Here is a 27,770-nt window from a genome sequence, read left to right as displayed (position 1 = left end):
AAAAACCTGCAATTTCTTCCATTCTGGTAGAGAACAAAACTAAAAACGTACTGAAAGATTAAATATTATAGAAATCATATAAGAATTTAGTGAATTTTATCTCTTTCAGGCTTTTGTGTGGTATAGGAGATACAAACCAGCTCTGACTGAACACTACTGCTTGAAATGTGTGAAGACTGAAAGTGTTTTATTTTTGCTGTTGCAGGATAAGAAGGCTTATCTGGACATCATCCACACCTATATGGAAGTCCATGGGACTGTTCACGGGACAAGCACTATGTATATTCCCGGCTATGTAAAAAACCATGGTATACTCAGCGGGCGGGATCTGCAGTTTCTCCTGAGAGAAACCAAAGTAAGTTTGTCAAGAGGGAGTAGTGGCAAAAATAGCTGCAGATAGACTGTATCTGAAGTACACGCATTTTGCTCCCTGTGACCGAGCTCCTAATTTGAAACCATTGGAAAAATACATAAGCAAATGTTAAGGAGCTTAAGTTGTCTTCTGTGTGCTGAGAATACATTTTTCATCATGTCCATGTTTTGTGGATTGACAGCTGTTATTAGTAAATTGGCACAACAACCTACTGTTGCAGATGCATTTAACAACCACCTTGAGAAACATGCATAAATGCATTTTGCATTTTCTTAAATGTGAATTCAGCTCAAGGAGATTATCGGCTGAGATCGTGCTTTGATTTACATCCTTGATGTGAAAGTTAGGTAATATCTGAAAGCTCTAGGATAGGCGTGCTTGCTCTGCCCTACCAATGACTTAAACCTAGAGTTGACCCTACTCTCTGGAGGCAAAAAGAAGAAAGGCAGGCATTTCATTCACTGTCCAGCTCTTTCCTCTGCTTCAGTTGTACAGCAAGAGCAAGCAAGAGCGTGCTTTTTGTGGTGTGCTTTACCTGTGGCCTCGCAGTCACAGGAACTCAAGGCAGTATATACATAGAAATCAATGAACTTTTGCCCCCATGGTCACAGTACTTTGTGGGATTATCTGTGCCATTCCCGTAATCTTTGTGGCACTTCACAACATTAAAACACTCTAGTAGATGATATTTAAATAGGGTGTTTAACTTTCAGGTGGTGAAAGAAGTGGTTTGTGTGTTAAAAATTGGTGAAATGTGTGGAGCTGCAGCACTTACTCCCCATTGTTGGTAGTTTCTCGCTGTGCACTTCTACAGAAGAATCTATTAAAAAAGAAAAGAAAAAATCAAGCACCTCCCCATCTTTCCACACAACTGCAGAGATCTCATTTTTGAAATATTTGTGAAAATGATGGTAATTTGACATCTCTGTGTGACAGCTGTTGGCAAATTATGACTTTTTAAAGGCAACCACTGTGCATATGTACTTGATGCCTACAGATACACATAATGTTGCAGATTAAAAAGTCAACATTTACCTTCGTCATAGATAATGCTGAGAGTACACAGCTTTTGCCTGTGTGGAGTATGAAATCACTGTGTTAATCATAGTACTAACGTGGGAAGAATATTGACATTGTAATAACCCCAAGCACAAACAGTGACTTCCTTCTGGGAAAAAATGTGTTCTGTTCACTGGAAGAGTAAAACAAACTAAAGGACTTCGTATAGAATTGCTGAAGCCCTTATAATTTACAAAGTACAGTTCATAATAATTGTTGTGTTTGAATAAGTCTTCCTCTAGTTCTTTATCAGCCATCTTTCATGTATTATGCTAAAAAGCTTGATTTTCAATGTTAAGTAGACAGCTCATCCAGCTGTTACTGGTTGTATTTGCTGTGCTCTAAGATGCATTGTAAAGACACATTTGATTTAGGGTAAATTCAAGTTGATACATACATATTATGCTACTCAGCACAGTGCGGTTGTGTGGGGTTTGTGACACAGGAAAGAGCCAGGCTCTTTTCACTCACTTCTTGACTGTTAATTGCAGTATCAGATGGAAGATACTGTCTTGTGATTGTGAAATACTCCTGAGATCACTAAGTTGCTTATTTTTCACAGATCGTATTTTTGTGAAAAGCATGAATCTACGCTGTACTATTTTCAGAGTCCTACAAGCTATTTAGATTTTAAAGATTCTTTTTCTATAGTATTATTGTGCATTGGTTTTGTTGGGTTTTTTTCTCTTCATAACACTGGGGAAAATCCTTTGAGAGTTTGCTGCATTTCGTGGTAGATGGAACTGAGAAACACATCAATGTATTTCAAGAATTTCCTGTATCTGGAAGCCAGTGTTTTTATCACATTCTCTTTTTGATACAGTCTTTCTTAATATATGGTTTGGGGTTTTTTTCAGAGTCTGCAAACAGTATTTTCATATGGCTTTTCTGAACTTTTGTTAGCAGATCTGCAAATGACAAAAGCTTTTTTCCTTTTAAGGAAATTATTTATTTATGATGCAGCCAGGCTAACAAAACTTTGACGTGATGGTAAGCAGTTAAGAGTCCATCTGCTTCTCCTAATACTTATTATTGTCAGGCAAATGGGAGTGCAATGTATTTCTGATGTTGCAACGAAATGAAATTAAATGCGGCTTACTGCATCAGGAATTTGGATTATTATTTCTGTCTAGTACTTGTTCCAATAAATCTAGTTTAGCAGAAAAGTAAAACAGCAGCATCCTGAGGCTGAAAGTGGAAACTGAGATTTGCCTCATCTAATTTGTTTGGACTTTTTCAGTTGGAGGTGGATTTTAGTGTTGTGGTTTGTGTTGGGTTTTTTTGCCAGCTGCTGCTTGGTGTCTCACAGGTCCACTGCCTGTTCTGCCTTAGCAGTCGCCTCTCAGTGTTGATTTAGTGCCTTCCTTGCCTGTACGTTCAGAGTTTCAGATCTTGGCATCGTTTAAGAGTCAAGGCTTTAAAATAGCGTAGCATAAAACACCACTCACCTGTCTCTACCGGCCATCTGTTGTGTGTGTGGGTCAATTGTGTTTATATCAACTGGATCATGGATTGAATTGCTAAAATAAGTGCAGGTTTTCCACAGAAATCAAGCTGACTTGAATGGGAGCTTTGTGTCCTGACGAGCCTCATGTATGTGTGCACACGTATCCAGTGATGGTCAAGGACACTTTTTAACCATAATCACTTTAATCGCTAGGCAACGTGACCAGAGCCCCATAATGAATTTAGTTATGGGGTTTTGTCACTAGATGATCAGTGAAAGTATGTGAATAATCGGAGCCATAACTCGGGGGTGGTAACATCTGTGGGACAATGCTCGCTTGAACCATCTAGGCCTGCTGGTTGCTGTCTCCAAGCAACAAACTTTGTCTTTAAGCTTCCAGAAACTTTCAGATTTTTCTGAATGTATGTTTTCATACCCAAGGACGAGGACTGTCCTCGCTTACTTGTGATCTCAACGTTATCTTAGCAAGTTTTTGTTAGGCCAGCTGATAAATGATCTAGTTTTCAGAAAGTCAGAGCTAAATAATTGAACAAATCACACAGTTCAGTGTATTTGGAAGTGCCAAGTTTATGTTGCATTGCTTAATTTTGCCCTTAGACAGCAAAATACTGATAGGGAACAGCTCAGTCATAGGTTTGCGTTCCCAAAATGTATTTGGTCTCTGCAGTAGCTGGTATAGGACACAGTTATTCTCAAAAGCAGGCAGCTGCCATTTCATTCTGGTGTGTATTCTGAAGCAACGCATTTCAGAACAAGTGCGTTTTCCAAGCAGGAGGGGGCTGATTGAGATTCATCATGGCTGGTTCAGCTGTGTCGTGCATGACAAAAACGAGACATGTCAACGGCTCCTAATGAGAAGATGCGAAGCCATGCATCACGTCAGAGGAAAATAGGGTAGGCGAGCTGGCAGCCTTCCTGCCAACTTGGGTGGCTTCTCGCCAAGTGGGCAGCTGGAGGAGTTGGAGCAGACTGGCTTGGAAGAACCAGCACTGAATTCTTAAGAAATATTCCTCCTTTCGAGAAAGTTTCAGATGCAACTTGTTACTTCGAGTCGCTGTGACTTTTTGAGGGGATCCAAATTCTTACACTAAGTGGGATTTACAATGTGTGAGCAGTGATTAATGAAAGAAGGGGCAACACCCTGTTTAGACAGTTCGGGAGAAATCCCATTGCAGTGTTGGGTAAGCAGAGATAAGAAAACAAACTTCCTTTTTTTCATCTTGCCTTTTATGAAGAAATGTCTTTTTGACTTCCACACGCTTTGCAAAATCAGCTGTAAAGGCATTTAACATTCTGTTGTGAAGTTGTTTCAATCACAAAAGGAGTGACTTTTTCAGAACGTATTTTATATTCATGAGAAAAATATATCAAGATAGTTAACAACAGCCTTTGCTGCAGTGCTCCTTCTGTAGTTCTGAAGGGAATATTTAAGTTCAGTAAGGAGTCACACAAAAGTGGTGATAAATCTACCAACCCAACAGAATGAATTAGATAAGTGCAGTAATGTTAGAAAGGAGAGAGGAGAAGATAAACACTCCTGTTTACGGAACTGCAGCGTTTAGTCTCTGGAATATGACATTTTTCTCTTAAGCATTCAGCTAGTCAGGATTACAGTCATTGAAGTAAAACATTCAGTCCTTCCTTTATACTTTTAGCCATAATATGGAAAGACTGTTTGTTCAAGTACTTGTTTTAATAATAGTCTGATCTGGTGCCATAAACTCCAAAAATAAAATGCTTAATGTCAACTGAAAGTTGTTGGTTTCCAAAATAAAAAGTAACAAATATAAAACCCCTTTTTTCATGGGAGTGGTTGTGAAGCACTTTTCCTGTTCCTACCGCACCGTGCAAAGACTGCCTGCGTTATAACCAGAGCAGAATGGTGTCTGGGCTGCTCTGATGCTGGGTGGCCAACTCAAGAGCCTGAAATTCCAGACCAGGGGCTCAGTTCACTGCAAAGGCAGAAAAGATTCCTGAGGAGGCTTTCTTACAGAAACCAAAGTGTTGCTGCTTCAGGGTTTTGACACCAGCTTTGCTCAAGTTGGACAAGTGAGACTGCAGATACGAATCCCCTTTTTTGTCTCATGCAGATCTATAGGTACAGACATATCTGGGTAGCAGACCTTGCAAACAAGGAAATGGTTTTTAAAATAACTACTCTGCTGTTACCATGATCATTTTACATCTCTGTTCGCTGTGATCTCCTTTAGATACACTTTTATACTGTAAACTCCTCTTGGCCATCAACTTGTTGTATGGGGTGTTAGCATACAGAGCCTACAGTGACATTTGCCTATTTAAAGCTCTGTATGAAAAATAATGGTTCTGGCTTTCAAAAATATTTGAAAGGTGAGAAAAATGCTCCCGTACAGAAAATGAACTGGCTTCAAGCACTAATCTACCAGTAAAGCAGCAAAGGAATTCTGATCTGCACAGCAATTCTGCTGTAGCTACCAAAGCAAGATGGGGGTAACATTTTTGAGCCATGTGTACCCACAGTTACATCCCCAACTTTGTCAGATTTAGAGATTTGGATTGTAGATCTTCAGCCATAGGATGAAGGTGCCTCTCCATGGTGGACTGCATTACCAGACGTAGTGTCCAGCAAGAGAGTACCCTAAAATCCTTACTCAGCACCTTATGTGGTGAAGGCAACAGTATACATTTATATCACAAAATAATCCTCTAAATCTTTACTGTTTTGTGCTTCCTCACAGCCTCAACTTTACTGAGGATGGATGCTTGCTTCACTGGTACCTGAAAGTCATTGTCTGTTATTTCTACTTCTTTTTTTTCCTCCTTATTTTTCAATTAGTGTCTTGCAGCATTTGTTACTTACTTTTGGAAGTACCTCGACAAGATTGTTTTAGCCTTTCTGGAAGTAACAAGCTGCATGTAATTCACAGGATTAGCAAATTGGAACATCAAAGAATGAGTTACAGAAGTGACCTCTAATGCTTGCTTTTTGTATCATTGTGAATATGACTTCCTTGAGGCAATTAAGATATTCCTGAATTTTGCTCTTTATCCTATACAAAAATACTGGCTTCTGAACCAAGGAATGTTAATGAAGGGCACTTTTTAAGAGCAGAGTCTAGATTCAGTTTGGGAATTTCAGCTGATCTGATGAAGATGATGAGATGGGGAGTGACAGAAGATTTTGGAGGGTTGAAAGAAGGAGCTGGGGGGGGGCTGCAGACAGCTGTGAGCCAAGCTGGGACCTCAGGCCAACAGCACACACAAACACTCGCTATTCCAGCGATCAGACACATCCTTCTTCCTTCCTTCAAAGGTACGGTGCTGCTTAGAGGTGAGGTTGGAAAATGGATGTGAAACAGGTGGTAGGCTATTTTTTATACATTAAGTGTTGACAGCGTGCTCTGTGCTGTCAAAACATAAAACCATGTTTCTTTCCCTGTGGAGCTTCCTTCTAAATAAATGGACCAGTCAGACACAGAACTGATCAGCAGTGCACAGCAGCCGTTTATTAAAGACCTGAAAAATGAAGCAAACAAACCAGCATTCTCTACACAACAGACTAACACGGGATCGTAGGAGAACTGATACTTCAGATGGGTTTAATTGCTGGTTCTCAGCTGGTTTTCTGCCTGAACTGAGGAGCTGTTTAAATAAATAACATTCTGTGTGCAGACTGCATGAAATGGCTTCATGTCCGTAGTTCATTTTCAAGAGATTACCTTTCTTTAAATTAAGCCTGTTTTAAGGTGAAATGTAGTATGTATGCGTCCTGACTGAAGTATCTAATGCCATATATAAAATGCAAATTTAGATAATCTGCTCTTAGTGGAGATAATCTTCTTTATCTCATTTTTTAGTGGCCACTGGAGAGTTTCCTGTAAGATTTAAATGTGTGAGATAGCTGAGAAACTTTCTGCAAGTAGGCGACTTTTTTTTAACCTGAAAATTGAAATAACGATATTCAGCTTCATGCAGTGAAAATTGTATGTCCTCAAATATACTGAGAAGTGTTAACTTTCCTTTTAAAATAAGCCAACTCAGAATTTATACCGTGGTTGCCGTGGGTCGGAGAGGATTGGTGCTGCAATGCCTGTGCACGGCAATACTGACTACACGTTTATGCAGCAGTGTTAAGATTAGCTCCTAGAAATGGCTTCCAGTTTTAAATCTTCTGTTTCCAGGATTCGCTTCCATGCTGCAAAAAATTTAATGCAGAATAGAATAACTTGACCTCTTTGAATACATGCATCCTTGAATACATGATCCTAATAGATACAAAGTTTGCTCTTCACTTTGTGAAAAAGGCAGTTGATATGTATAGATATATATTCACATACATTCAGTCATTCAGCAGGGCTGAGAATTTGCTACTACAAATCAAAGCTTGTAATTCTCCCATTATAAAGAGACTTTCAAATAAAGATGAAGTATCCTGTATTGAATTCAGGGGTTTTAATTACATTGGGCCAGGAAAGGGGTCAAGATCCAAATAAAAGCCAGATATCTCTGAAAAATAGTACATTTCTTTACATTGGAGAGAAGCACTGCCTTTTCTAGAGCACCTGTAATGTTGGCTGGTGTAAGAACAGCCTTGTGATGCATTTTTCCTCCTTCAATTTACCTTGGAGACGTTGAACCCTCGTAATCCCAGGCAAGCTGCTGCTGCCGATGTCGTGTTCAGCTGCTGTTTGCTGCCATCTACCGTTTTAATTAGCAGGTTTAATCAGCTTGGCAGGAGCGTGTTCACACTGGCAAAACCAGCCGGTGGCTGCCGTGGGGGAGAGGGGGAAAACAGTGGTGGAGCTGTTCAGTGAGGCTGCTGTGGAAAAAGCTGTACCTGAGGAGAGCCCCAGCAGTTTCGTTTCAACACCAACCAACCACCAAATGACTTTTTTTTTCCCCCCATTAAAAAAAAAAACCTGAAAGGCTCCGTTGTTGCTTCAGCTCCATGAAAAACCAGCTCAGCTCGTTACAGAAGATTATTGTCCAGTGTGTTTTACAGCACATTCCCTTACTGCTTGGGTAGGAGGGGGTGAGCTGCTGAATTTCTCCCATTTTCTTCTTAACATTACAATTTTTTGGCTGGTACATTAACAATGCGTTATTGTTTATTTTGAATTAGCTTTTAGCTTTCGGTTTTTGTAAAGGACAAATATTAATATAGTCCTTGTTCTCTCTTTTTCAGCTGTTTGTTGGTCTCGGATTCCCATATGAAGGGCCAGCTCCTTTAGAGGCTATTGCCAATGGATGTGCTTTTCTAAATTTAAGATTTAACCCGCCAAAAAGTAGCAAAAACACTGAATTTTTCAAAGGCAAACCTACACTCCGAGAGGTAAGCTTTATCGTGGTAATTATTGAAAATTATTGTGGATTTCCTTTTAGTGACATAAGAAAAATTGCATCAGTGTTCACAGTTTATTGCAAGAGGTGTGTAGTTATCATTTTCTTCAGCCATTGAAGAGATTATCAGTCCTTATTCTTACAGGATAATCAAAAGTTTTCATTAATATCATTAAGCCTTAGCTCTAGATTTGCCTATGTGTATGTTCTGCTAATTCTTACTGGTAGATCACAAACTGAAGTTTCACTTGAAAACCTGATGTTCTGCCCAGGAACAGGTTGTAACATCTGAGCCGTGATGTGTCATTTTAAAGCAGTTTTATGATGTTGAAGAAACAAACATTGCTGTGTACTGTGCAGGAAGTAAATAGGTGTTTCAGTAAGTTATAAAAATGCCATTTGTGGGTTGCTGTGTGTGTTTTGGGGTATTTTTTTACCTCCAGAGAAGACCTGCTCAAGGCACTGCTGAGCTAAGGTATTAGCATCACGGCCCACCGTGTTTGTGGTTGAACACTGGAGATGTTTGGAGAACTGACTCTTTAGGGGAACGGGAAAACCAAGCCTCGACGTTTCAAACCGACCTGTGTTTTTAGACTCCAGTAACAGAAAAATGAGGCTGAGTAAAGCAGCCGCTCATCCTGGCACTGACTTTGGAATGTTTGTCTTAGTTAGTGTAGGTAAAAGATGATTTCCCATCTTGAATCAGGAACACAGATTTCTTATGATTTTATAAGGACTGTAATGGCCATTCAGCTTGTACAGAACACGAGTTCAAACTCAACCGTTCTCACAGCTTGTATTGCTTACAAAGGAGATAGCAATAGGGGTTAAATATCTGTTTAAACTTTCTCCTTGGGCTTGGCACCTTTTAAAACTTTTCTTCTGTGAGTCGCTCAAGTGTTTGACTCATTTCCAGTTCCTGTGTGCCCAGACTCTATAACTGGTCAGGCTCGGTAAATAACGTGGAGCCACCTCACTCTTGAGTATTGGAATGCTGCACTAAATCCCACTGGCATGTGTCAGCACTGATGGAAATGCTGTGCACCTGATTGCACAGAAAAATAATCCCTCTTGGCTGCTCTAGTACAAAGTGATATAATGAACCTTCATCACGATTATCGCTGTGCTCACATGCTCTGGTGACCTATCCTAAGAGCAACCTGTTCTCTAACTGGTTTTCACAACTGCGTTTAGATCCGATTGGCAGTAATCCCTGTGCTGGTTCTTGGGGATTAAGAAAGTCCTTGAATCCTTTTCTCAGTTTTTTCAAGTGTTAAAGGAGAACAAAAAAGATTTTGTAGTTCTGTGAATTGATTACCCATAGACCAACCTGAAGATAAAGTCCGTGTTCAGTACTTCTCTAAAGCAATCCCTGCAAGTCACTATTTTTCCTTGTTCTAGGTAGAATTTATTGAGGAGCGGGGGAGAGGAAGTTAGCTGCTTCCCCACTACCCCCAAGATGGGATCCTTTAGTGAAAACTGTGTACAAAAGCTGGAAATGACAATTTTCATTTTGGATCAGCAGTTGTTTTGACTTGAGACATGATTTTGCTTGGAGGAAGAGCCAAAAAAAAAAAAATCACCTTTAAGCAGCTTGTTTCATACCAGTATTTGTACTGATATTTCTTCTCCATTCCACCCCCTCATACTCCCTCAAGTGAGAAAACATTGTATGCTAAATCTAGTTGAAATATGTACTTAGTGGTTGTGGAGTGTTGCATTTTCTGCTTTTAGGGAGGATAAAAAAAAGAACCTGAAATTAGAAAATAATTGCCAATCTATTTATAAGAATTCTTACAGATTTTAATTATAGACAAAGGGAGTATCTCTCGAATATCTAAAACATTAAGCCTCGGCCAGTAAAAGCATTTCATTATTAGGAAATAGTCTTAATGTATTTTGAGAGTATAGATGTAGAATAACTGGTGCAATAAAAACATGTTGCTAGTTACTCTTAATTCTTAAACAACAGCTCCTAGTCTGAGAAGTGTAGTTGTTCATCTTCCAGATCAGATCTGGCTTCAATGTTGCCCTCTGTCCGTCAGAGATGGTAGAGAAAGAGTGGTCTAAGGCGTAATTCCTAAAGCTCTGTGGAACTTGAAACATTGGTTTATGTTCATATTTCTAAAGGTGCAATGGAAGGTCTGAAGTCCAGACAGAAGTGCCCTGGGTAACCACATTTTTAAGTACATATAGTTTTAGCGGCAGTAGAAATACTGTTGAAAACAGGTTAGAATATGTCAGCTTCAAGAAGCATTGGACTTTTTGGAGGAATGTAAAATATGCCAGTGGGAGCACAGTGCAGTGGGCTGCAGGTGAATATAGGCAGCTACAAATAGAAAATAGCCTAAATTTTTTAAATAGTTCCTTGCACTCACTTAAGGAAGAGCACAAGTAGGGTGTATGCCCAGTGCAGGAGAAGGTTGTTTCCAACAGATGCTGTTTCTGCTTCAGCTCTTTTGCCCTGACCAGGTTTTTCCTTCTGTCTTGCATAAGGGGGCAGCTGTATGAAAACTGTCTCTGAATAATCTGTCCTGTTGGGGTTTCTTTATATTTACTTAAAAAACAACTGTCTTCTGAGGCCAGTGTGAAACACTCCCCTCTCTTCTGCAGCTTTTGCTTCCTCACAGCCTGTTTATTTGTGTGTTCCTCTCGCTCCTGTATGAGCTGGCACAAAAATTACTTTTAGTGCCATCTTGATAGTTCTGAAAGCAATCTCTGATACAACTTTTCTTAGTTATCTACCTGGCTATTTATTGTATTTGTTTTCCAACAAAGTGGTGAGCAAAATACCGATTAATGCTCTTGTTGAGGTCAAATCACTCTTGTACTGTCAGCAGCGAGAGAGTCAGAATTCATTCTAAGCAATAGAGATTATTCTTTATTCACTGCTACTCACAGAACCTTGGAAATGTTTGGAATTTGAAGGAGAGATGGGGCAAGGACGTCGTCTGAAGGTGAGACAGGGCAAGGATGACATCTCTTGAAGCCCGTCACGCAGGTCTGACCAGGACTGGTAGCAGTTTCAGGTTGTGAAAGCAGAGGGCTGTGCTGTGAATGAGCTCTGGGGAGGCAGGGCCATGCTGTAAAAGTAATTTCGATAAGCATCAAGTCTTCTGTGGTGTGGGTCATTGTGAGGAGCAAAGTCACAAATGAAGGGTGCACAAATGTTACTTGTGATCTGCATTACTGTCTGATTTTCAGGTTTCCACCTAAATTCACTTTCTAAATATAAACATGGAAACTCTGAAAGGTAACTCCAGAGGAATCACACTGACTGTTAGATTTGAGCTGAATTCTTGGTGTATCCTAATGCATTTCATCCCAAAAGTCTGATGGAGAGCGTGAGAGGGAAGGATTTCTTGACACATTAATTTTTACCAATATGATTTCATCCTTTCAGTTGACATCTCAGCATCCCTATGCTGAAGTTTACATTGGGAAGCCTCATGTCTGGACTGTAGACATCAGTGATCTTTCTGAAGTCGAGAAGGCTGTGAAATCCATTTTGAATCAAAAGGTGAGAAAAGTTTCATCAGTTTGTCATCAACACTTGAGGGTGTCTTACATACTGCACGTAGAGCGCTTCCTAATATCAGTCTAATTACAGCAATGTGCTGCACATTGGTAGGAGACTGGGAAAAAAAATTGTTATTGTGTATCTGTGGTATCTAATGATCATGTTTTAGTACTGAATATGTCAGGTTTTTATCTGAAAAATATGAGCGTGAGTTTGTGTAGAAGTGTGAATTTCATATGTAAATTATACAGCAATCTGTATTTTCTGTGCATTCAGTGAGGAAGTTTCCTTGTTGACTCTCAGAGCACTGTGGGCTGGCCAAATACACCCTCGACTCTTTTGACTGATTTTGTAGCCTTGGCATAACCACCGCTGAAGTGCTTGTGTGCTTGCAGTGCAGAATTGTAATACAGGCACTTCAGGGGGCAAAAAAAGAGTCTGAAGTACTTTTCAAAGGTATCACATTCTTTTTTTGTCATAATGTTTTCTTTGTCGTTTCAACTCCAGAACTGAAATTCAGTTAAAGCAGGAGCTCTGGAATCCACAGGGTCTCAGACTAGCGTCATATCCATTACTTTGCAGTATACTCTAAATTTCTTTAATCACCGAGCAACTTTTATTGCTGTTGCAAATGAGCAAAAATCAGCTTAAACTGCTGATGGTTTTGTAAAATAGTGATTTGTTGATGAGTTTATTTGCGTTTATTGTTGCTACTTAAGCTGTAATGTAGTATTTGGAATGCAAGCTGCTACCACACAGCACACCACAAAGCTCTTTTGAAGAAAACCTCTCTAACCTTACACACTGTGTTTCCACAGATTGACCCTTATTTGCCCTATGAATTTACATGTGAGGGAATGCTTCAGAGGATGAATGCATTTATTGAAAAACAGGTATGAACTTTTATTGCGGATTAATCTTTTGTTTTATGTTAGAAAGGGAGGACCCTCTCCATTTAAAGCTCCTCAGTGTTGTTGCCATTTCAGTCGACAGTGGCTGTGCAGTCCTTGTCTGGGCAGTTGTTTGCTCAGATGAAGCTCCCTTGGGAGGTCCACGTGGACTCAGATTCACTGCTGTGGACGTGGCCATGTGGGGCTTAGGAGGCTTCCTGCAGATACGGCACCAGTGGGAATTTTCATGTTTTACATGAAAAACTGAGTAGACATTAAGCCAAAGTTCTGGCTACCAGAATATTCCTTCTGCTTCTCAGTTTGCCACTGGGTTCCGATTCATCTGTGAGTGTCTGATTTACCATATGTCTTTGTAAAAATGGATATACTTGTCTGAATTTCAGGAGCTATATCAAAGCAAAAAGGGAAAGTAACTTTTTTCAGTGTATATGTGACTTCTATAACTGCTTACACACAAAAATCTTTGGATCATGAAGTATCACGTAAATGTAAAGATACTTCTGTGGTAGAATTGCACTTAGGCTAAAGCCTCTGGTCAGTTTTTTCAAGTATTTTGTTTCCACTTATAAAGTTTTAAATGGTTTGGAAATGAGTTACTTAAGGGACTTTCGGTGCCCATGCATTATTGCCAGGTGAGAGCAGTAGAAGATACTGAGTTGGAGTAATAAACTGCAGAGATTTACATGAGATCCTGATTTCTAGAAACTGTGTGTTTGCTTGGACTCCTGCCCAAGGCCAGGTCTCTTGCAAGGGCCAGCTCTGCCTTTTGTTCTGGCTGCTGCAGAAGATGGGAATAATATCTCTGTTACACCAATTATCTTCCAGGATTTCTTTCAGAAGCACTGCACGTGCTCCTGTCGCTGTATTTCTGAAAGAGGACAGTTACAGACGGTAATAAAGAATAACACAGCTTCAGATCACAAGTGTAGTTAACCTAACAGAGCTATTTCCAGTTTTCTGCCAATAAACACTTCATGCTTTTTGCTGCTGTATTGATGACACAGCGTGTAAAAGCATCTCTGCTTCTTTTGATTCCCCTACCTGAGTTAGCTGTAATTGGGAATTCTTGTCAATACAGGACAAAATGAAGCTCAGTGCAAAGGAGAAAAAGAGACAATGTAGAGAGAGGATCTGTGGGGCAGACCTGCCTCTTCCATCTGCACCTCCCCCAAGGGCTAAGCCCTGGCCTGGGCTGCGCACTTGTCAGCAAGAAATAGAGCCTTATCATTTTAGTTTGACTAATTGTGAAAAGCCATCATTGTTCCACAGTCCCCAGGATGCTCAAGTATCATCATTAGCTGCATGTGCTTAGCACTGTGCTTGATTAATGTGTCAGAGGAAGCAATGCTGAAGGTTGAGACTTGGTTTTGAAGAGTTTGTGGGAGGCAGGCAGAACAGCCACAGCAGCACAAGCTTGGAACAGGAACAGTGGAGCTGGTCTGGTTCGGAGGGTGTGGGGTGCATTAACCACAAGAGTGTGGTGTGAAGGGGGTGGGCCCAGATACACTCACCCTCAAGTAACCCTAGGGACAGGGAAACTGTAGGATTTAAGGGAGTTGTCTGAAGTTCCCCTTTTGGTGCCTTGGCTCGGGAGCAGGAGGGAGGACAGCGTTAGCAAGAAAGGTTTAGTGAATTCCCCAAATCTTCAGATCCAACAGCTGGGCTGAAGGTCTTTAGGGTCTGAAGTAAGAGAACTACTGTGAGCTGTGGTTTTGTGGTTAGCAGTGCCACCTTCAGCTGGATTGAAACAGCTTTCACTCCAAGCTATTCCCTCTTGCCAGTGGCCCAGCACAGCTGTTAGGTGCCTCTGTGACTTCTGCTGAATCCACTCCTTGATCCTGCTTGCCCTGATGCTGCACAAACAGTTGTGTCAGCTCTGCGAAGCGGCAGTGTAGGGTGGGAACCAAAGGGTGGGACTGCCTACATTGGCACTGCCATCAAGTGAGCAGCCTGGCCACTGCAGCCAAAGCTGCTGCAGGATTCCCTGTTGCAAACTTGGGAGCTGTTGGATGAGGCAGGCTGGGCTGATGAGACAGATGTGCTGACTTTGATAGCTGTGGGCAAGTGGGCGACTTGGTGACCTCCAGAATGTTTTTGGCAGGGCTCTACAAGGTCAGCAAACTGACTTGGCTCAGCACAGGGTCAGCTGAGCACCAGAGCTGGGCCAAGGGAGTGGAGTGAGGACGTTCATCCAAGAGCAGGAAACACAGAGGTTGGAGGACACCTCCTTTGACAGGCTAAGTCTGTCACCTTGAAATTGTGGTGATAGGTGTAACAAACATATAAGGTATAACACAAACGCATATAGGTATAACAAACATAAACACAGTCTCTGGTGAAGCGTAACCTTCTGTTTTACACCACATCTTTATTTTACCCTTGTGCATATAGGGTTGTGGGGCAAGGTAGACTGGGGTGAAGATACCAAATTTAGGTTGCCTCTGATGACTGATAGGGAAACTAGCCACAGATAGAAAACTGTGATGGACTGTGCCCAAATTTTTTTATCACCTTTTGATGAGAGTTGCCAAATGTTAAAATAGTGGCTGAGCATCATGGAATGTTATATAAAACCAGTGATTACAATTTACTTTTTGCTTTTTTTCTCATTACAAGGCCTTAAGATCCTGTCTTTGAATTTTTCCTTAGCAGATGTGTTTAGATACAGATGCATTATCTATAGGCAGTTTTTCTCGGTGTTGGGAGAGTACTTTTCCTAGATGTTCAACCAAGAAGAGCAAACAGACTCTTTGAATCCTGGTTGCTTTATAGGAATCTTCAGCCTTTTATGAGTTCAGCTCACTCCATAGTGCTGTGAGTCCCCTGATCCTTACCCAATGGCTCTCCATGTGGCCCACTTGAGACGGGAATTCTTCTACCTCCTGATATTTGTGCTGTTACAAACATAGTTCTGCTAGCACCAAAGTGAAGTAGGTGTCACTGAAAAAGCCCAAAGTGGGTTGGGTATGTGGAAGCAGATAGACAGCTAGAGTTGCTTTGGGGTAAATTAGAAAAGGTAAATTGGGGAAGGAGGTTCTTTGGGAAGGATGATACTGCCATATTTCAAGTAGCAATCAAAGGTTACAATTCTTCATGCTTAAAAAAACTCAATTCTTTTTAAATGTGCTTGAACTATTGATTTTAATACAACCAAAATGAGCTGCAAAATGAGCGTTTGGGTGATAATAACCACTTACTTTACTAATGGGGAAAAGTGCTGTCAAAGGACTGGATGCATCATAATAAAATATGATCTGTCACTGCAGGATTTCTGTCACGGGCAGGTGATGTGGCCCCCATTAAGTGCCCTTCAAGTAAAAATTGCTGAACCTGGAAAATCCTGTAAACAAGTTTGTCAGGAAAGCCAGCTCATCTGTGAGCCTTCCTTCTTCCAGCATCTTAACAAGGACAAAGCTCTGCTTAGGTAGGTACTTTAAAGCACAAACGTATTATTTGATCTCTTTTAATTGCACTTCTCTTTTCTACACGTGAAGTTTAGTGTATGAATTCTGTGAGGAGGGAATGCGGGGAGAGAAGTGTGGTCAGTTTGGCTGCAGCAAGCTGTGATGTCACCTGTCAGTCCCTCGCAGCAGTGGATGGTAGGAGCTACTGCTGTGCTGAGAGCACCGTGTTTTTGCATTGAGGAGTACAGCACCACGGCCAAACGTTTCCATCTCTTCCTTCCCCCTCCACCTCTCAGTGCGTGCACTGTACAGCGCCCTTTGATGTTGGGTTGCTTGCAGTGAGCAAAGCTGCTTGTGCTGCAGGGATCGCAGGTGTCAGGGCTATAATTGTGTCTGGATGGACCCTTGGCAGCCCTGCAGCTTTTGCCATGTCCTGAGTCAGTGAGCTTGCCTGACTCCTAATGCTAATCCTGACTGTGCTCAGTCAGCGGGGTCAGAAACGAAATGCATTTGACTGCAGTAAATAGAACTCTGCACTTTGTGTGATTTCTATCGGTTCACACTTACAAAGTAGGGCTTTTCTTCTGTTTATTGAGCTCCCTCTTAACATCCATACTGAAACATCTATATTCATTGGCACTTAGCAATTACTGTTTCTGCAAACCTTTTGTCGTATTGTCCTAGGTAAAGCACTGCAAACCCTTGTACATTAGAGGTATTACGACCAGTTTATAAAGCTTACCGGCTATGCATTAAGGAAATTAATGTTGCTTTCAGGTGCTGTCTCTTTGGGAATGTGTCTGTGTTCCTTTCAGAATGAAAACAAAGCACTCAAAGCCGGACTCCAACAAATGGCTGCTTAGGAATCTACTTTCTAGGTTTTCTGTCTCCACTTTTTGCTAAATTAGATTGTAGAAGGTTTTTATTTTTGTATTTTGTTTGGAAAGTTATAATTTCCAGTGGAGTTTAAAAGCAGCTTTTATAAAAATTTTGTCAGGCTTCTCTTCTAGCTGTCCAGACAAAATTATAATTCTGTGGAGAAAAGTCTGTTAAATGTGAAAAACAAGACTCTGCTGGAACTGCTGCCTTCGTGCTTAAGCTTTGTGGTTAGAAAATGGCAACTCAGATTTTGGTTTTTTGGCTATCGAGGGCTAGCTGGTTCCTCAGAGCGGTGGCTCCTGCAGTGACCACCTTCAGCAGTGGGGGGACACAGCAGCATCGCCGCCTCCTCGCGGTGTGGCCGATGGCACCTTGAGCCACCCAGGGCTGCCTGGCACCGTGTGCCCTGCTGAAATCTATGAGAGAACCTCCCGATTTCAGATTCTTTGGTTTTGTCTCACTAGGAATCCGTGGTGCATTTAAATATTACACTTTGGGGAACTGTCAAAAGCTTTTTTTTTCCTTTTTAAATGATTTCATAATTGTTTAGGAAACAAAGTAAAGCTGAACAGGCTGCACTGCCCTCTGCAGAGAGAAACCATGCAGGCAGAAAGAAATGAGAGTCGTGTTCTGGAAATCTGCAGTTCTAAATGTGCTTGATTTAGGATGTAATACAGCATTTTATTTTATTTTTAGCAAGGAAAGATGAAAACTGTATCGAACTCCTGTAAACTCTGCTGTGATTGAGATCCTGTGCTTTGCTTTTTAGGCATAATATCGAGTGTGTCACTATGGAGTCTGCAAATGATATTCTGGTCCCCTCTTTTGACGGAAGGAGGAAGCACTGTGTTTTCCAAGGTGACCTCTTGTTGTTCAGCTGTGCCGGATCCCACCCGACCCACAGAAGAATCTGCCCCTGCAGAGACTACATTAAGGGGCAGGTTGCGCTCTGTAAGGACTGCCTATAGCAGCAGCAGAGCTTCTTTTGAGTTGAGGACAAAATGTAAGTAGTCTTGAGAGGAGCTACTTATATTACTTCCTGCACTTTTGTCCAGGTTCTTCGCCGCAGGCAGAGCTATCATTGCTGGGCAGAATTATCTCCCAAGCGTGGAGGGATTCTTAACAAGCAGCTAACTGATCTTTTTTTCCTATAAGAACATTTGCAGCGTTACTCTTCAGATTCCTTCATCTGTTTGCGAAGAGAAACGAGCTTCACGTTCTGCAATGGTTTGAAGCTGACTGCACAGAATAGTTTGTAGAAAATTTCCAGACCCATCAAACTTCTTTTTTTTGTTGTTTGGGTGAAGTGTTTTCTATTTTTTTAATGAGTTAGAACATCCCCCATCATGGTTAGCTGAAGGATCTCAGCTTCATTCCAGTAGCAAATTGAAAGAAGTGTGCTTGAGGGAGAGGGTGCAGGGCAGGGAGGACTAACATTTTATTCTAGGTGCACTGTTTTGGGTACTACTTTAGCTCGAACGGCTAGAAAGTGGTTTCCTTCATGAGAACTCAGAATCACACGATAGCTCTGTGCCCTGCTATTGGGTTATCTGGGCCCAGTTCTTTTTTCTTTTTTCCTTTATTTTTTTTAAACTTTGTACACAACAAGGTATTGTCTGCATCGCGGCTGCTGCATCAGAGCAGCCCACCAGCGAGTACCATGACTGAGCAAACGGGCGGCTGCCAGCGCGTGGCACGTCATCCCGGTGACTCGACAACCGACGAGGGTTGTGGAAAAGCTCCAAAAGCATCCTGCCGTTTTCGGACTGGACTTGTCACAGTTTCCTGGTCCCATTTAGAGAGTAATCCTTGGAATTTGCCCATGCTTCTGTTGTAGTCTGTCTACTAGAAATACTGTGTGAAGCAAAAAGTATTCAGCGTCATCGGAGCAATATTATCGTTAGAGCCTCAGTTTGCTACGGCTTTCAGTAGTTAAAGTGTTGCTGAATGACATAGAAAGGTTAAACTAGGCTAACTATAATTATTGTATGGTAGAAATGTACAATGTCTTCATAACTAGCTAGGTTTTTAAAGAGAAATTTTTGCTGAAGAACAAGTGAGAGGAGACAAACAACTGCTAAGAAAAGCATTGATGGATCTCGTGGGTTCTTTGGTTGTTTTTCTGGTTTGGGGGGGTTGTTTGTTTCTTTCTTTTTTTAGTAGGCACACCAGTTACAAATTCAGAACAAAACAGTTCATGAGTTTGGAATTCAACTCCAACTTCATTTGTTTAGAGCAGCGAGTTAAATCTTCTAAAGCACCTTCTTTGTATAGAGGTAATTTTTGTTGTTTTCAGCAGAAGGTGGCTTGCTTGGCAGCACTATTTGTAGTCAGGAAATTAGATGCTAAGATTAGCCAGAAACAACTCTGCAGTATGGTTTGAACGCAGTCATAGTCTGCAGGTTTACAGTTTGGATGTGCTCTGATCACACTGGAAAAAACCTCAAATCAGCATGAAGAGATTTTTGATAAAGATTGACAAACGTTACCAGGTAATAATGAAAAGCATAGATACGTTAAATTTTCCTTTCTTGGATATATCTGGATGATTCGGATTTTTCTTGTAACCGGCATTCATTATCTGTGTGTGAATATTGATGTATCTCTTGACCAAAGACCAAGCAAGGGAAATGCTCTTTCATCGTGGTTGAAGTCTGAAGACGAGGGAACAGAACGGTACACATTTACAGTTTGGTTTTAAAAGCGATGAATTAACTTTCTGAGGTTGTTTGTTTCCTGCCTCAGCACTCGTAACACTGCGTAACATTGCTGTGGACTGCAGATTGTTGAGTATCCAGAAAGGACAGGTGGGAGGTGCTGAGCAGCAGGGTCACCAGTACCTGCGCTGTGATGATGATCAAATCTGCTGTATTTTAGAGGAATTTTCCAGAAACAGAACAGCTGGCTTCTGTAATGGGAGGCAAACCTTTTGTATGAAAAGAAAACAAACACAAACTAGTATAAAATCCTTACTGTTACCATAGCTCAGCATTCGCTTCAGTCAGCACAAATGTAGTTTGCAATAGTTTTTAGTACCCTGGAAAAGCTGGGGGAGGAGGATTGGAAATGGGTCTGAGCAGGCACAACAACTCATTTTGTATTTATATGAAATACTCCCCGCATACCTGTGCATATTTGTGCAACTGGAAAACCGTGCGCATTAAAGAAAGGATATACTTCTATCTGGTGCTCAAAGTAAAGGCAACGGCAGGATTTGTCTTTACCAGTTCAGCCTGAGGTTCTTCAGGCAGGGATTCAGTTTGGAATGAGTTACAGAATTATGTCAGAAACAAAGATTTGTATGTGTGCACTTAAAGAATGCAAAACACGTTGTTTTTGCTGTAGTGTAATTCTTTGCTGTAAATACACACTCGCTTGTTTTTCCCCTGCTGTATGGTCCACATGGCACACTGCATTTTATTTTGCCTCTAAACCTTTAAAGACGGGAGGGTTTGGGTGTTTGTTATGATAAGATTTTCTGGTCTAGTGCTTTGCTCAATGCTAAGTTTGCCTTTACCACAGCAGACAGAGTCTGTTTCAAGCTCTGGGCGTTTCACGCTGTAGCACTGTTTCTTTCTAGTCTACTGAACGGCCTGACTGCGTACTAGCCAAGAGAAACAGCAGCCACCAGTGCCGCTCGCGTTTCAGCCAGGGACAGCACATCCGAACTGGCTTCAGAATCGGCTGGGTCTGCTCCTGAAAATCTATCAGGAGGCTCATCAATCTTAAAGAAAAGACACAAGACCTATCATTTGATTGGCCGCTATTCTTAATTTAAAGTCCCTTTTCAGAAGAAATATTACTGTTATGAAACACAGCTTCAGTCTAAATTTCTGTAAAAGGAGATTACCTAATATATGAGAACTCTAAATGCACAAACTTTGTATCATTGCTCACCAAACCCGACCCAGCACTCCCCTCACACAGCAGAGTTTGTTCAGGCATTGAGAAACAGGTGAATCCTCTGCAGATTGGCACTCAGGCAAACCTGCGTGGGGCTATTTAGAAGTTTGAATTACTTACTAAAACATAGCTGATATCGCCACATTTCAGGACAGAGAGCAGCCTTCTGTCCAAGTTCTGTAACTATTTTCCTTCCTAATTAAAGAATAAAGGTGTAGTCCAATTATTGCACTTGAACAGGAGTATTAGGGGTGGGCCTGTGCTGCTGTTTTTCAATCTGACAGTAAAGCTTGCAGCTTCCTTTACTCAGAAATCAGGTTTTTGCATGACTTGCATTTGAATATATTGATCGGCGATTGGTGGGGAAAAATGTCAAAAGGTGAATATAAAAACATTTTACAAGCTTTTAAACATATCTCTCATATCAAGACATTCTTTCTTTTAAAATTTTGTATTTTTGTATGTGACCTAGTTTTTTTCAATGATCTTGTTCCTACGAGATTAGAAAACTTGAGAGACGCATTTACATATTTATTAAAATTAACATAAAAGGCTTGCCTTTGAAAGGTAAAGTTGGTAAATACACACTGTTTAAAAATGCCAATAAAAACCTCATTTATTTCATATATGCAAGTTGATTTGCACATGTATAAATAGAGTTGCTTTTTGCATTTTTTGCTTAGTTTCTATGTTTCTTTTTGTGATTTATAGTTGCAGCTGTGTGTTTGCTTGTTTATATCAGATTATGTTTCTCCTACAAATATTTAATGTTTATGTGCCTTTTTTTACTTTTTGGGAGGGTTTGGATGGATGTTTGGAGTATGGACACTGTCTGAACAAGTATAGTGGAACACTAATGACAGGTAAAAACAGTGCTTGGTGACTGTTCAGTGTAGCGGGATGCATTTTGAATGTGTTTAAGTAGCGGGGAAATTTGTTCCAAAACTATAACTGAAAGGTTAATGAGAGAAAGCTATAATAATTCTTGCAAAATATTGCTTCTGCAAGCAAACTACCCTTTACTGAACATCTGTAATTTGACATGAGAGCTCCTGCTGGGATGGGATGGCTGTTTAATGGCCAGAGAGCGAACTAAAGCCATTACATCCCCCAAGGACAGAAAGCCTCTAGGATGAGCCATGCCTGATTTGATCAGCACAGGGCAATTGAAGAGCCACATTAAAATTTGTGAGGTGTTGGTTTTCTGGATAAAGACATCTGTACCTGAAGTGCACGGGGCCTCCTGGTGCCACCAGAATACAGACCTTTCATGATACCTGGATTTACAGCTCTCAGTGGGGAGGGAACTCTGCATATTCAGCTCATTGCAGATGGTTTTCTTTTTAATGCTCCTACTTTTCTGCAAGGAGAATATTTTGCCAAGCAGCTGCTGGTCAGGTTCAGTGGGAGATGGCAGAACAGGGCTGCAGGCAGAGCCAGGACTTTGTGTCAGCCGCGCTCAGCTCTGCTCCCAGCCACTTGGCAGCTTGCTCATTGCCGAGCCTTCAGGCTCGCTGGAAGTTGCTGGTGGTATCAGCCAGGCTCTTCTCTCCTCACCTAATCACGCTGTACTACTGTCCTCTAAAATCCTAATCCGTGTCCTTGGTTCATCCTTGGTATGAAAGACATGCCCTCCCTGCTCAAAAATGGGTGGCCTGTTTAAATGACAAAGCTGATTTACAAGTTTGCAGCACTTTTCACATAAACAAAATCCAAATTGCTTTCTCAGGTATGTATTTTGCTCATAGTGCGTTTCAGGACCAGGATTTGCTAGTAAAATAAATGACATGGGCTGAATCAGGCTGGATACAATCTCAGCCAAGTCTAATTAACTTCATGACTCCCACTGGCTTCAGTGATAGCAGGACTCCTCCATTATTTTTTCTTCAAATTAAAAAAGCAGGTCTCCCTTTTCAATAAATAGAAAGCATTATAATCTTACAAAGATAAAGACCAAACATTTGCAGTTTATCTTGTACCATATCAGCAACCAGTTGTGCTTGCTGTTACAGCGTATCTCATATCTCATGGAGTTATGTTGCTTATTATCAAGGTATGAGCTGAAAGCCTGGTTAAAGAGCTGCTCAGTCCATGGTTTGGAGTGGCAGGGGTGGGGTGTTTGTTGTTTCATTGTTTGGGTTTTTTTAAGAGGCTTTTTTCAGTTTTTTCAGTTATCAGTTTCCAGTTTGGGAGTCTCTTTTCCAGGGGTGCTAACATTTTGGCATGGCAATTTCTTTGTGGTGTTTGCCACTATGCCTTCAGCTTTTGGCCCGCGATCTCTTTCCATTGGGAGCTCTCCTCCGGTCCCATCGGTTCAGGGACCGCTGTAAAGCTGAGGAGGATGATGCACTGACAGATGTGTCCTTTTGTTCAGGCTGAAAAGGCCAGGGCAGATATAGTTTCACTGAGATACACTTTAATAATATTGCTGTAAATGTAACGACAAAACATACCTTTTTATAGGCAGCGACTTAAAACTCGTTGTCATATTTTTAAGCAGCTCTATAGTTGGGGTTTTTCTAAGTTAGTTTGTAATTTCCAAATACGATACTTAAATGGAATGTGTAAACAGCAAGCTCCATGTATCAAGTGTAAAATGTTTACTGTAGGAACGTGTTGAAAATACCAGAGGCTGAACCCCAGAATGCCTCAGATGGGAGGTGTCGTTCATGTTCTTTCTTACAGGGAAAAACAGCACAGTGCGACCATTGCCGACGTGTCTTGCTTTTATAGGTGTAATCCTTTACATATTCATCACTAAAGCCAGGAGTATGTTTGAATTCAGCAGACCTCTCTCAACAGCACTAAGCCACCTGTTTATTAAGTGGGTGAATGAAATCAGGTCCTCAGTGTTTTGATAAAACGAGTAATAACTCCCCCTTCCAGGCACAGAAACTGCCTTAAAACAATTCAGTTGTGATCCAGTAACACCCTTCTCCCTGCAGGGAAGATGGGTGCAGGTGCCATTTACCCAAGGTGGGCAGCATCTGGGAATCTGTCACCTTGGGTGAGGACTGGCAACGCTGGAGCCCTGAGGACCTTGCTGTCCTCACAGGGCACAGCAATGAGAGCATGCGGCTGCCACTCTGTATAGAAAATTACATCTGTATTGCACTGCGCTGCTGTATTTGCCAATACCAGCCCTCAGCAGTGCTGCTCCAGTCACACAGGAGAGGCTGGGTCCTGCAAGAGCCAGCAAAATCCTTGGTGTTGAGGAGGGCGTGTAAATAAGGAGTAAATAACGTACCAATGACGCACTGGCACTGACCAGAGCCAGCCAGGCACTTGGCAAGGCGCCCTGCGATACCTCCTGGCTCGGGCTCCAGCAGCTGCAGAGTAGTTTGAGGTATCAAATAGGTACACAATAAATCAAGTTAAATTGCTGTCTGAAGGCAGTTGATTTTAATAGGGTTATACCCAGAACTAATTTGTTATATTCATTAACAGGTCTGTTGCAGTACAGTGACAGAGAAAATCATTTTCATGAAGTCATCAGAGTACTTGGCTTTCGCAAAGGAGTACAGCAGAGGAGGAGGAAATGGCAGTTTTTGCCAAAGGAAAAAAATAGGTTTTATGAGAAAAGATACTCTGAAGACTGGAAGAGAGCTGAAAGAAAAATGTAAGGGAATATTTACAAAGCTAATTTGAGCTTGGAGAAGTTGATCCCCCTGCACGTGCTGTGCTGACCCCTGTGGGGACATTCTCCAGAGCCCAATTCGGGGCAGCTCTTGGGTTTCTGGTCTGAATCATTCCCTGGAGGAGCCTCTGTGGGTGAAGGGGGTCAAAGTCTGAATACTCCCTGTAGCACTGTCAATTGGAAAAAACCTACTGAACACTGTAAAAAATTGCTGCTTTTTGCAGATAATTATACAGCGTCAGTAAGTTTTTATATGTACATGAGAACTTCAGGGTCAGGCTGGGTATGTGTGCGTTTGGTTTGAATTCTCTCCAAAAAGGTTGATATTTTGTTTTATTTAAATGGTTGTGTTCCACTATATTACGTTCAAGCAGTTTGATTCAGAAAGAACAGAACACAGTGGTGCAGATACTGTCAAGTAACTGGGGTTCAACGGGATGGGATTTTTTTTGTTTATTTTTTTTAGAAAAGTAAATGTCTGTACTTTAATGGGATAGAGAAATGCTTTGTTTTCACTGTTGTAGAAAAAAACTAGGGAGAACTTTATTTTTCAATAAACCTTTTTCTTGTGTGATTTGGATTTATGATTGCTTTGTGCTTAAATGGGAAGTCGGTGAGCGGCCATTTAGCCAAAATTGCATTTGTGTGGTTTATCCTTGCAACTCCACAGCTGGGCCTTTCTGCTGCGGGCCCAGCTCTTCAGAGGTGAGCACGAACAGGCCCACCTACCCGCAGCTTGGCCATATGAACAACAGGCAAGTAATTACCTTTTTACTTTGTTTTGTTTTAAACCCAAGTTGGATAATGGGTACAATCATTCTGGGAGGGCAGTTTTGGTAGTTAGGAACTCTTGGCTTCCTAGAAATTTCCAGCGCAGTGGGACACAGGCACACAGGACTTACTGGTGCAATGCATTATGGAATTCAAAAACCAAGAGCTACGTTGCAGTAAGAGAACAGCTTTAGAGAGCGTTGTCTTTCAAGACCCAAGCTTAAATGCACAGAGCTTGGGCAGTTCATGAAATACTTACATATGGAACAAGAAAGCAAGCGTTAAACTGGACAAGGCGCCTGTGTTGCTTCAGCCAGCATCGCTCCCACGCTGGGCTCAGGTTTTGGCAGCTGACGGCAGCTGGAGCTGCAGGAGCCACCACGGGCGAGGTGCCCTGGAAAGTCTCTGCCAAAATCATCTGAGACGGGAACTTGTGTCCTGGAGGAGTGCAGTGTGCGCTCAGCGCGCCTGATGGATGCCACATTAAATCAACCTGGAGGTTGTAAACACATAGATCAAAACAGAGGTAAAATATAAGCGTCCACAGTGTGAAACTTCTTACGGGGAGCTGTCGGGTTATCTCAGTTGTCCTGTTGTGCTGAAAGGCTCGCTCTGCCCACCTCAGTTTTTGTTAGCACAGCCAGGGAAGGGAAGGCGAAATGCCAGAGGGTCTGTGCCACAGCTTTGGCTGTCCCATTGCACATCTATTCACCAGCCAGGACGAGGAGTTTGGGGCATGGTAGCTCCACACGATGGTTTCCTGCTGTGTCTTGCTGGCGAGGCTTCTGCAAGAGCCTTTTATTGCTGTTTCAGTGAGGTGAAGCACGTGAATAGCCCTCACCAGTCACCCCTTTTTATGGGTATTTCCTTGCCATGCTTCACCTCACATTAAAATGGGTGAAAATTTTGTTGGGTTTGTGTTGCTATTCAAAGTACCACAATTCCCACATGTTTCCTGACATCAAAATGAATTAGTGGAGGACGCTGCTCATTCAGTCCCATGTTCTGGTTATTTTTGGAAACCTTTTCCTTCCCGTTTCATTCCCCTAATTATTGTTCAGCTTTGACATTGTAAGGATACATCTGTAAAATGGTGAGCAGCTCGAGTCAGATGTGGGCTGTGTTGCAGTCACATAATGGAAAAAAAATGTATGAAAATGGGAACTTGGAATAAAAAATACACACGCAGTGCAGCTGCGTTGGAAATATCATTGGAGGAGCTTAAATATGAAATACTTCAACTCTCACACACTTACACGGGGTTCAGGCAAATCCATCTGGTAAAGAGGCCACAGATGGAAACATTTTGCTGGAACTTTGTGCAGCTCTCAGAAGCCTCACCTCACACCAACGCTTCCTCTTCACTGTGCAAGAGACAGAGCACCCTTTTGTATTGCCTTACCATGCCCTGTATTTATCTTTATGCTTGTCAGGATTTGCATATTGTATTATTTTACTGATGATGAAGACTGCATTTAGCTAAAATCCGGGTAGTACATCTTTGTTGCCAAAAAATGGAATATTATTTGCACCAAAAAGTCTCCAGATGTATGTCCTGCTCTGTCTTGTGGGGCTGCTGAAAGCAGCTGCCTCATGCCCATCTGTGAGGACGTTTGTGAGCAGGGAAACTTCAAAGCCAAAACTGCTGGACAAAAATGCTGAAACAGTAACAGCACCGCTCAAGAAAACCTGCCAAGGTAGGAGCCTTGAGTGAAAAAGTAACAACTGTTGCTTGCAAGGTAAGTAATTGGTGCAGTGGATCTTTGAAGTGCAAGCTGCTCTCAATTGCTAGAGACCCCGCTGAGCTTCAATGTCCTCCCCACTGCCACAGCAGGGAGGAATCGATGGGATTTGCCCAGGGCTGTGCTGCAGGCTTGGATTCTGCTTGATGGGTCCACTCCCACAAAAGGCGGCTGGCATTTCTTGTTGCTTGGCCATTTTGGAATAGGACTTCGCTCCTTGTGGCGAGGTAAAGGGTGACAGCCCTGCAAGGCCTGTGTTATGAAGTGAGGTCAGACGAATACTTGGCTTGGTGTCAACCCTGTTAGCTGACAGAATGGGATGATTCCTAGTTGCTTGCCAAAGTAACAGAGAAAAGAGTGACCCTTCTGTGCAGGCTTTGCAGAAAATGTACCTCCAGCCTCCCCACATCTGAGTGGCTTTGTTGGTGCCCACATCAGTGGCACTGCCTGTGGGCACTGTCCCTGTGAGCAGGCTCTGTCCCTGTGAGGAGGCTGGGGCTGCCAGCGGAGCAGCCATGCTGACCACAGGGAGTAGCACCAAACAGGTAACATTCAAGAACTGTTCAGTACTGCTTCAAATACCGATCTTGTGGCTGAAAGGAAAACACGAGCTCCCAAATGCAGGGGGAACAGAAGAGGGACATGTCCCTGGGTTGGCTGCTATTGAGTTAATTATGCTCTCCAATTGCATAACCTGGACACAGAAGCCAGGCCACAGGAATGTGTTTTTGTATGCTACTCCTGCTTGGTTACCGGTACTCATAAACAGCCCCACGCTCAGTGA

The 27,770-nt window shown here is 41.9% G+C and overlaps 1 protein-coding gene across 1 annotated transcript; it reads left to right on the top strand.

The window, feature by feature from the left end:
* Positions 1 to 205: 205 nt before the first annotated feature.
* MGAT5 (mannosyl (alpha-1,6-)-glycoprotein beta-1,6-N-acetyl-glucosaminyltransferase) lies at positions 206 to 17,901 on the top strand (the record flags this gene model as incomplete). Its single annotated transcript, XM_010192282.1, has 6 exons — positions 206 to 355; positions 8,065 to 8,211; positions 11,623 to 11,739; positions 12,558 to 12,632; positions 15,917 to 16,074; positions 17,703 to 17,901. Coding segments are annotated over 6 exons (846 nt in total), but the record flags the coding sequence as incomplete, so codon positions are not given.
* Between the last annotated feature and the right edge of the window lie 9,869 nt (positions 17,902 to 27,770).

Source organism: Mesitornis unicolor, unplaced genomic scaffold (assembly GCF_000695765.1).
Source record: "Mesitornis unicolor isolate BGI_N332 unplaced genomic scaffold, ASM69576v1 scaffold5729, whole genome shotgun sequence".
Classification (NCBI taxonomy): Eukaryota; Metazoa; Chordata; class Aves; order Mesitornithiformes; family Mesitornithidae; genus Mesitornis; species Mesitornis unicolor.
Note: the sequence above shows the minus strand (reverse complement) of the source record. Positions and strands in the feature narration are given on the sequence as shown.